We start from the raw sequence: 10,000 nt of genomic DNA, 5'->3' as shown, positions 1-10,000 counted from the left end.
TTTCTCGCTAGAGAAGCGTTTAGCTTTTCTACTAACAAAGTCCACTATGTAAATAACAAATGGGCCACGATGCAACTGACTCTTAAAAAGAATGAGAGATGAGACTCTGATTGGTTTAATGCATGTTATGTTCAAAACACAGCCGTAACTCATTATGAGAATAAGCACAACCCTATTAGACCATGCGCCGGGGCACAGAGCGTATTTTTCCATCCTTAAAATAGCAAAAGTGCATTCGGACATACCTTTAATGCTTATGCACCTGAGCTTTAGACTTTGTGTCTAGATCTTTAAAATAGAGCCCTGAGTCATTACAAAACACACTTAAAGAACTGCATGTTTATTTCTTCAACTTGTTTTTATTTGCATTATAATTGTGCATTGTGGGTTTTATACAGGGTTGCCAAGTCAGTTTTAAGTTTTCCACGGAATTGCGCTATATATCCTTAACCACTTGGCACAGATGTTTTTTTTTTGATTAAAGGTTTGACAAAGTAGTTCGTTCGTTCGTTTGTTCGTTCGTTCGTTCGTTCGTTCGTTCGTTCGTTTGTTCGTTCGTTCGTTCGTTCGTTCGTTCGTTGGTTGGTTGGTAAGTTGGTTGGTTGGTTGGTTGGTTGGTTGGTTGATTGATTGATTGATTGATTCATTCATTCATTCATTCATTCATTTTCCTTCACCTTAGTTCCTTTAAATACCAGGGGTCGCCACAGTGGAATGAACCGCCAACTTATTCAGCATATGTTTTACACAGCAGATGCCCTTCCAGCTGCAACCCAGTACTGGGAAACATCCATACACTTTCATTCACACACATACATTACAGCTAATTGAGTTTATTCAATTCACCTATAGCGCGTGTGTTTGAACTTGTGGGGGAAACCAGAGCACCCAGAGCAAACCCACGCGAACACGAAGAGAACATGCAAACTCCACACAGAAATGCCAACTGACCCAGCCGGAACTCAAACCAGTGACCGTCTTGCTGTGATGTGACAGTGCTAACCACTAAGCCACCGTGTCACCCACAATGAATGTGTTTTTTGCAATTAATACAGGGTTGAAATTGACACTCAATTACTTGTAGCAGCTTTAATTTTTTAGTCCGCAGGTTCAAGGTTTTGACATATTGCATGAATTATATTTATAAGATAGATATTATGACATCAAATTGATGTTTTACCATTGATAAACACAGTGCTAGGATGATGAAACAGAGCAAACACACTTTTGTAAGGTGCAGGAGCTCTGAAGGCTGTTTTAGTTTCCATGGTAACAGATCGGTAGGACCGTCCAGGATTGTTGTTTAATAATAACAGCAAGAACAAATGAATCTATATAAGTATTAATAGTACATATACATTAATATGCAAATTAATTAATATCTTGAATGTTCATTTTCGATTTTTCTTTTTAATCTCTTTCAGTTAAACTTAAATTCACAAGTTTGGAGTTCACTTCTGCCAGAGTTTATAAATCATTTTGTGATTTAAACTGGATGGCACAGGGCAGTCACATGACATCAGGCCTGCTGGGCTGTAAACCTTAAGGATAACAGATTTTTTAGGATAATTAGTAATATAAAATTATTTTAAATTAAGAAATGTATAATGCAAATTGTAAATGTGTATATTTTACGAATGGGCAGTGACATATTTTGAGGTTTGATATTATTGAGCTAGTTTTGGTTCCAAAATCTGGCAACCCAGGATTTAACATTTGGCAACCGCACATATGAAGATTCTAAACTGGAACTAGTTTATAACAACTTGGAGAAAAGTTTTATTTCTAAAAACATGGTACTATTTTATGTATTACTTATTTTATGTAGAAAACAATTGCTCTGAATGACATTATTATTATTAAATCTGTAAGTAATGTCATCAGTAGTTTACCGAACAAAAAAAAATCCCATTTTACTCAAACAGATAACTAGTAAATCCAAAGAAATTCCTGACAATTGTCATGTGATCTTACTTAAAATGTACACAGGTCAATCAGAGACATTCTAACAGCACGTAAATCGAAAGTAAAGATTCTGAAATAAATCTCAGGTGAAACATCTTCACAGGAAAATGATTTCTCTCTGAAAACATGGCCCTGTTTTTGATATTTTATGCAGAAAAAGCTCTATGTATGATTTTATTTTAAATTTACTCAAAATTTCATCAGTATTTTTACTGAATACAACTTTATTTTACTCAAACATGTAACTATAAACAGTAAATTGAACACCTCAAATGTGACAGGCCAATCAGAAAGATTCTAATAGTGATGTAATCGAAACTGAGGACTCTAAAATGGAACTCAGTTGAAACATCTTGACAGGAAAATGAATTTCTCTCAGTTTTTTTTTTGTTATTTTATGCTATATATGAGATCTCATTTAAATTTAGAAGACATTTCATCAATAGTTCACTGATTAAAACTCCACTCCATTCAAACACATAACTAAAACAATAAATTGACTGCCTCAAATGTGACAGAACAATCAGAGGCATTCTAATAGTGATGTAATTGAAAGGGAAGATTCTAAAACGGATCTTAATTGTGACTTCTTCACAGGAATATAATTTCTCTCTGAAAACATGGCATTGTTTTTGTTATATTATGCCAAAAACAGCTCGATATGAGATTTAGTTTTAAATTTAGACAACATTTCATCAGTACACTACCAGAAAAAAAGTCTTGTCATTGATCCCAGTTGTAAGACCAACAAATAACAACTTCTAGTTGATCATTTGGAAAAGTGGTCGATTTTTCTGATGAATCTTCTGTTGAACTGCATCCCAATCATCACAAATACTGTAGAAGACCTACTGGAACCAGCATGGACCCAAGATTCTCACAGAAATCAGTCAAGTTTGGTGAAGGAAAAATCATGGTTTGGGGTTACATTCAGTAAGGGGGCGTGCGAGAGATCTGCAGAGTGGATGGCAACATCAACAGCCTGAGGTATCAAGACATTTGTGCTGCCCATTACATTACAAACCACAGGAGAGGGCAAATTTTTCAGCAGGATAGCACTCCTTCTCATACTTCAGCCTCCACATCAAAGTTCCTGAAAGCAAAGAAGATCAAGGTGCTCCAGGATTGGCCAGCCCAGTCACAAGATATAAACATTATTGAGTATGTCTGGGGTAAGATGAAGGAGGGAGGCACTGAAGATGAATCCAAAGACTCTTGATGAGCTTTGGGAGTCCTGCAAGAACGCTTTCTTTGCCATTCCAGATGACTTTAAGTTATTCGAGTCATTGCAGAGATGTATAGATGCAGTCCTCCAAGCTCATTAGAGTCACAATATTCATTCTGTTTCCACTGCAGCAATGACTTTATATTCTATACTGTACATTATTTCTGGTAAGTGACAAGACTTCTGTCTAAGCAAAGTCAGACCTTACTGTCCTAATTAAATAATTAAAAATCAAGGCATGATCATATTTTATTTTGGTAAAATAAGCGTAATCTAGAGGCCCTTGCCTTTCATTTATGCCACTTCTGATACCAAATGATTAACTAAAAGTCAATTTATTATTCATTGTTCCTAAAAATTAGATAGACGACAAGACTTTTGTCAGGTAGACTAAAATAAAACTCCATTTTTCTTAAACACATAACTATAAATAGTAAACTGAGTACCTCAAATGTGACAGACCAATCACAAATCACATACTAAAAGTGATGTAATCAAAAGTAAAGATTAAATAATTGCAACACAGGATAAGTAGTTACTCTTTGACACTCCTAGACATTACTATATACAGCATAAAGTAAATTTCATTGGCTGAGAGCTGCTATAGGGAGGGATTTTACCTTCTCTCTGCTGCTGCTGCTGTTGCTGGATGATCTGCGCAGGCTGTGGCAGTGTCTGGCCTATAGGGGTCAGTGTTGTGGCAGGATATATGGCTGCGCAACCATACAGGAGGAAGAGAAAGAGGGACAGATGAGGCAAGAATAAGGACAAGACGAAGGCTGACCTTTATATGCTAATGAAATATGACAGGATCACAGTGCAATGAATTCTGAAGGCGCGTTCATCATATATCAAACTGATTCGAAACGACAGATCTCTAGGCGTCCGTATGATAGCTGTAATATCCAGAAAATTCAAATACAACCTGAGGTTTCAATCACAGCAAAGTCACCTACGAGCAATAACACTCCGCCAGGAAAGTTATTTTTTTTGTCAAAGTGACATTTGAGGGGGGTGGGGGTGGGGGGGTATCAACCGCAGAGGATGAAACGTCTCAAATTAGATGTTTTTTATAAAACATTGGATCATTTCTGCCGAAGAGGAAAGAGATTACATGGAGAGCAAATGTTTTTTGAACAAACGTCTCAAACTGTGCTCGGGTTTAGAGAGATGCGTGCATGATTTCTCCTGAACACCAAGATTTCAGCATGTGTGTGTGTGTTTACACTTGTCGTTTGGTTGTTTTTGGTTTGTTTGTTTGTAACTGGGTGACATGGTGGCTCAGTGGTTATACTGTTGCCTCACAGCAAGAAGGTCACTGGTTCGAGTCTCGGCTGGGTCAGTTGGTACTTCTGTGTGGAGTTTGCATGTTCTCCCCGTATTGGTCGTGGGTTTCCTCTGGATGCTCTGGTTTCCCCAGTCCAAAGTCATGCGCTATTGGTGAATTGAATAAACTAATTGGCCGTGGTGTATAAGTGTGAATGAGTGTGTTTGAATGTTTCCCAGTACTGGGTTGCAGCTGCAAGGGTATCCGCTGAGTAAAACATATGCTGGATAAGTTGGCGGTTCATTCAGCTGCGCTGACCTCTGATGAATAAAAGGACAAAGCTGAAGGAAAATGAATGAATGAATGTTTGTAACTGGTGTTGGGTGCTTTGTTACACACTCAGTATACTAAAAAAAGATAAACAAACACAGTATTGGGTTTTCTTAAGTAAAGGAAGTACCGAGGACCAAGTCAGCCCAGTTCTAGATGCAATAAGTGAAAGTTGCCAAATACACTGTTACAATGTCCTGTAGAATCAATACAATAGCAAAAATATTTACTCTACATTATATACAGTAGCATTTATCTTGCGGTGTATTCATTGATTCATTTTCCTTTGGCTTCGTTTCTGATTTTTCAGAAGTTGCCACAGTGGAATGAACCACCAACTATTCCAGCATATGCTTTACCCATAACACCCATACACATTCATTCACACACACTCATACACTATGGCCAATTTAGTTTATTCAATTCACCTGTAGCGCATGTGTTTGAACAGTGGGGGAAACTGGAGCACCCGGAGGAAACCCATGCCAATACTGGGAGAACATGCAAACTCCACACAGAAATGCCAAATGGCGCAGCCGGGACTCAAATCAGCAACCTTCTTCTTGTGAGATGACAGTGCTAACCACTGTGCCCCTACTACTGTATACAGTATGTATTTACAGAATTATATGTATATATTTACGGTAAAATATACACATATATTATATTATATTATATTATATTATATTATATTATATTATATTATATTATATTATATTATATTATATTATATTATTTTATATTATATTATATTATATTATATTATATTATATTATATTATATTATATTATTTTATATTATATTATATTATATTATATTATATTATATATATTATATTTTGTTATATTATAATATATTATTTTATTTTATATTATATTATGTTATGTTATGTTATGTTATGTTATGTTATATTATATTATATTATGTTATATTATATTATATTATATATATTATTTTATATTATATTATATTATATTATATTATATTATATTATATTATATTATATTATATTATATTATATTATATTATATTATATTATATTATATTATATTATATTTTGTTATATTATATTATATTATATTATATTATATTATATTATATTTTGTTATATTATAATATATTATTTTATTTTATATTATATTATGTTATGTTATGTTATGTTATGTTATGTTATATTATATTATATTATGTTATATTATATTATATTATATTATATTATATTATTTTATATTATATTATATTATATTATATTATATATATTATATTATATTATATTATATTATATTATATATATTATTTTATATTATATTATATTATATTATATTATATTATATTATATTATATTATATTATATTATATTATATTATATTATTTTATATTATATTATATTATATTATATTATATTATATTATATTATATTATATTATATTATATTATATTATATTTTGTTATATTATATTATATTATATTATATTATATTATATTATATTTTGTTATATTATAATATATTATTTTATTTTATATTATATTATGTTATGTTATGTTATGTTATGTTATATTATATTATATTATATTATGTTATATTATATTATATTATATTATATTATATTATTTTATATTATATTATATTATATTATATTATATTATATTATATTATATTATATTATATTATATTATATTATATTATATTTTGTTATATTATATTATATTATATTATATTATATTTTGTTATATTATAATATATTATTTTATTTTATATTATATTATGTTATGTTATGTTATGTTATGTTATGTTATGTTATGTTATATTATATTATATTATGTTATGTTATGTTATGTTATATTATATTATATTATATTATATTATTTTATATTATATTATATTATATTATATTATATTATATTATATTATATTATATTATATTATATTATTTTATATTATATTACATTATATTATATTATATTATATTATATTATATTATATTATATTATTTTATATTATATTATATTATATTATATTATATTATATTATTTTATATTATATTACATTATATTATATTATATTATATTATATTATATTATATTATATTATATTATAATATATTTTGTTATATTATATTATTTTATTTTATTTTATATTATATTATATTATATTATATTATATTATATTATATTATATTATATTATAATATATTTTGTTATATTATATTATTTTATTTATATTATATATATTAATTTATATTATATTATATTATATTATATTATATTATATTATATTATATTATATTATATTATATTATATTATATTATATTATATTATTTTATATTATGTTATATTATTTTGTTATGTTATGTTATGTTATGTTATATTATATTATATTATATTATATTATATTTTGTTATATTATATTATATTATTTTATTTTATATTATATTATTTTGTTATGTTATGTTATGTTATGTTATGTTATGTTATATTATATTATATTATATTATTTTATATTATGTTATGTTATGTTATGTTATATTATATTATATTATATTATATTATATTATATTTTGTTATATTATATTATATTATTTTATTTTATTTTATATTATATTATATTATGTTATGTTATGTTATGTTATGTTATATTATATTATTTTATATTATGTTATGTTATGTTATGTTATATTATATTATATTATATTATATTATATTATATTATATTATACTGTTTTATATTATATATACATTTTTGCAATGTAACTATATTTTTCTTTATACTGCATAACTATCCTATAGTATAATACAGTTCATATTACAGTTGAATACTGTGTAATTTACAAAAATCGTAAACAGTGTACTTCAGGGCTTCCAGAACCTTTGAAATCTGATCCGGCACCTCATTTTACCGATCCCCCTCCTCAACCTCCCTGTTTCCCCATCTGCTGTTTACTTTCACATTCTTCCGCAACTCCCCAACCCTCTTCACTTTCGTTCGCGACACCCCTCCGCCATCCAATGCCAAGCCAACTACCCCCCCCCCCCCCGCTCTTTACTTTTGTACGCAATAGCTCTTCACTCTTCATCTACAGGTAACAGGCCAGTTCCGTTACCACGATCTGTTCCGGGACCTCGGGATTACTATCATTAATTAACAGATCTTTTTTTCAGTGCAGGTGGTAGATGCGGGATTTGAATGGCAGTGATAGCTACATCAGTAGTAGCAAACCCATCCCTCCCGGTCTCCCAGAGATTCAAAGAGAAATGTTGCCGGGTATGACGTCAGATCATGTACAACTTATAGCCATTTAGAGTCAGCAAGTGTCATATTGCCTGTATTGAAGATGCACCCTAATATGATGCAAAATAAATTTGTAAACATTGTCATTTTGTAAAACACTGACCTTTTTTTGGTAAACAATGATAATTTTTTGGCATAGAAAATGTCTTCATGGAGCTTCGTATGATTACAGTTGAACCACTGAAGTCACATGAAATTATTTGGCAATGTTTTTGGTTCATTTTCTGTACTTTTAGCATCTCGGGACTCTGGCTTCCTATGGAGGACCAGGGAGCTCTTGTATTTAATCTAAAATATCTTCATTTGTGTTTAGAAAACGAACAAATGTCGCAGGGGATTGGATGGACATGAGGGTGAGTAATTAATAACAGAATTAAAATTTTGATAAACAGTAAAAAATTACACATTTTATCTATTTATTTAGTGTTGCGTTTCATGTGAACACGCGGTTAATGAGTTCTCTTATTGGCTGCATATTCTAGTCCTGTTTTACGTGAGCACATGGCTTGTGTCAGTCTGTCAGTTAAGCCAAGCCAAGCCAAGCCAAGCCAAGCTAAGCGGAGCAGAGTCGAGTCGAGTCGAGTCGAGTCGAGTCGAGTCGAGTCGAGTCAAGTTAGTCTTGTTATGTTGTTATCTTTTCCACCCACGGGGTTGTTTATTCGCTTCTTGTTTCTCTTATACAATAAAATCCTTGGATCTTTGCATTCGGGACCTCGCTTTATCCTTTCCAACACCCAAACCCGACAGTATTGTTGAGTTTATGAAAATTTTCACAGCATTTTCCAAAAATATATGTCAAGATTTGTCACCAAAATTCATTCCATTTGCTGAAACATAAAATGTATCATTATAATGGAAGTCATGGAGCAAAAACAGCAGCTAACATAACGAAAGGGTAGTCAATTTGCCCAGACTGTATTGTTAAGTTCATGAAAATGATCAAAGTTATGAATAATAGTTTATTCAAAGTTATGTCAAAGTAAGATTTGTCACCAAAAATCATTCCATTTGCTGAAAGAAAGTTGTGGCCAAATAAAAACAAAAATAAAGACCTCTTCTCAACAGGGAAAACCAGCAATAATCAAGAATGCATGACTATTTGATTAGAAGTCAATAGGACAAAAACGGCCACCAACGCCCAGAGTGTATTTGTCAGCATTCTGCCACTTCGGTCCTGTTAATTCTTGTTTTGGTGGCAGAGTCCGGACACTAGTCCTGTCTGGTCTAGTATGTTGTGCTCGGCTAAAGTTGTCTTGGGTCGAGCACTTATATTTTCTTGTCATTGTCTGTCTTTGTCATTGTATGACCACCATCTTTGCTGCACTCGGGCCGTGTACGGGATATGTGCACTCTCATCCTGGTGTGTTTGTTATTTTGTTCGTGGCATGGTGTTTACGATCTCAGAGCTCCCGTCTAGTTGGTTTCAGTTTCGGTTGCGCTGGGATCGTAAACATGCATGCAGCATGTGAGTGCACAATAAGTGTTTTCTTTTATCGTGTGCTTGTGTCTTGCATTCTGTTTGTGTTGGTGTTGTGTTTAGCAAATGGTTCATGTTTACATGCGCCGCATGCTTTAGTGTTGCGTTTCATTTGAACACGCAGTTAATGAGTTCTCTCATTGGCTGCGCATTCTAGTCCTGTTTTACATAAGCACATGACTTGTGTCGGTCTGTCAGTCAAGCCAAGCCAAGCTAAGCTAAGCCAAGCCAAGCCAAGCCAAGCCAAGCCAAGCCAAGCCAAGCCAAGCCAAGCCAAGCCAAGCCAAGCCAAGCCAAGCCAAGCCAAGCCAAGCGGAGCAGAGTCGAGTCGAGTCGAGTCGAGTCGAGTCGAGTCGAGTCGAATCGAATCGAGTCAAGTTAGTCTTGTTATGTTGTTATCTTTTCCAACCACGGGGTTGTTTATTCGCTTTTTGTTTCTCTTATAT

General features: G+C 31.4%; 1 protein-coding gene across 2 annotated transcripts in view; it reads right to left on the bottom strand.

Moving 5' to 3' along the window:
• The window catches only part of LOC130214090 (CUGBP Elav-like family member 5), a 323,679-nt gene that overhangs the window by 2,253 nt on the left and 311,426 nt on the right, over positions 1 to 10,000 (bottom strand). For both annotated transcript variants that reach the window (XM_056445676.1, XM_056445677.1), the window contains one exon: positions 3,811 to 3,903. In XM_056445676.1, the coding sequence (XP_056301651.1) occupies positions 3,811 to 3,903 (93 nt within the window). The remainder of the gene's footprint in view (positions 1 to 3,810; positions 3,904 to 10,000) is intronic.

Source organism: Danio aesculapii, chromosome 2 (genome assembly GCF_903798145.1).
Source record: "Danio aesculapii chromosome 2, fDanAes4.1, whole genome shotgun sequence".
Taxonomy (NCBI): domain Eukaryota; kingdom Metazoa; phylum Chordata; class Actinopteri; order Cypriniformes; family Danionidae; genus Danio; species Danio aesculapii.
This window is presented reverse-complemented; position numbering and strand designations above follow the sequence as displayed.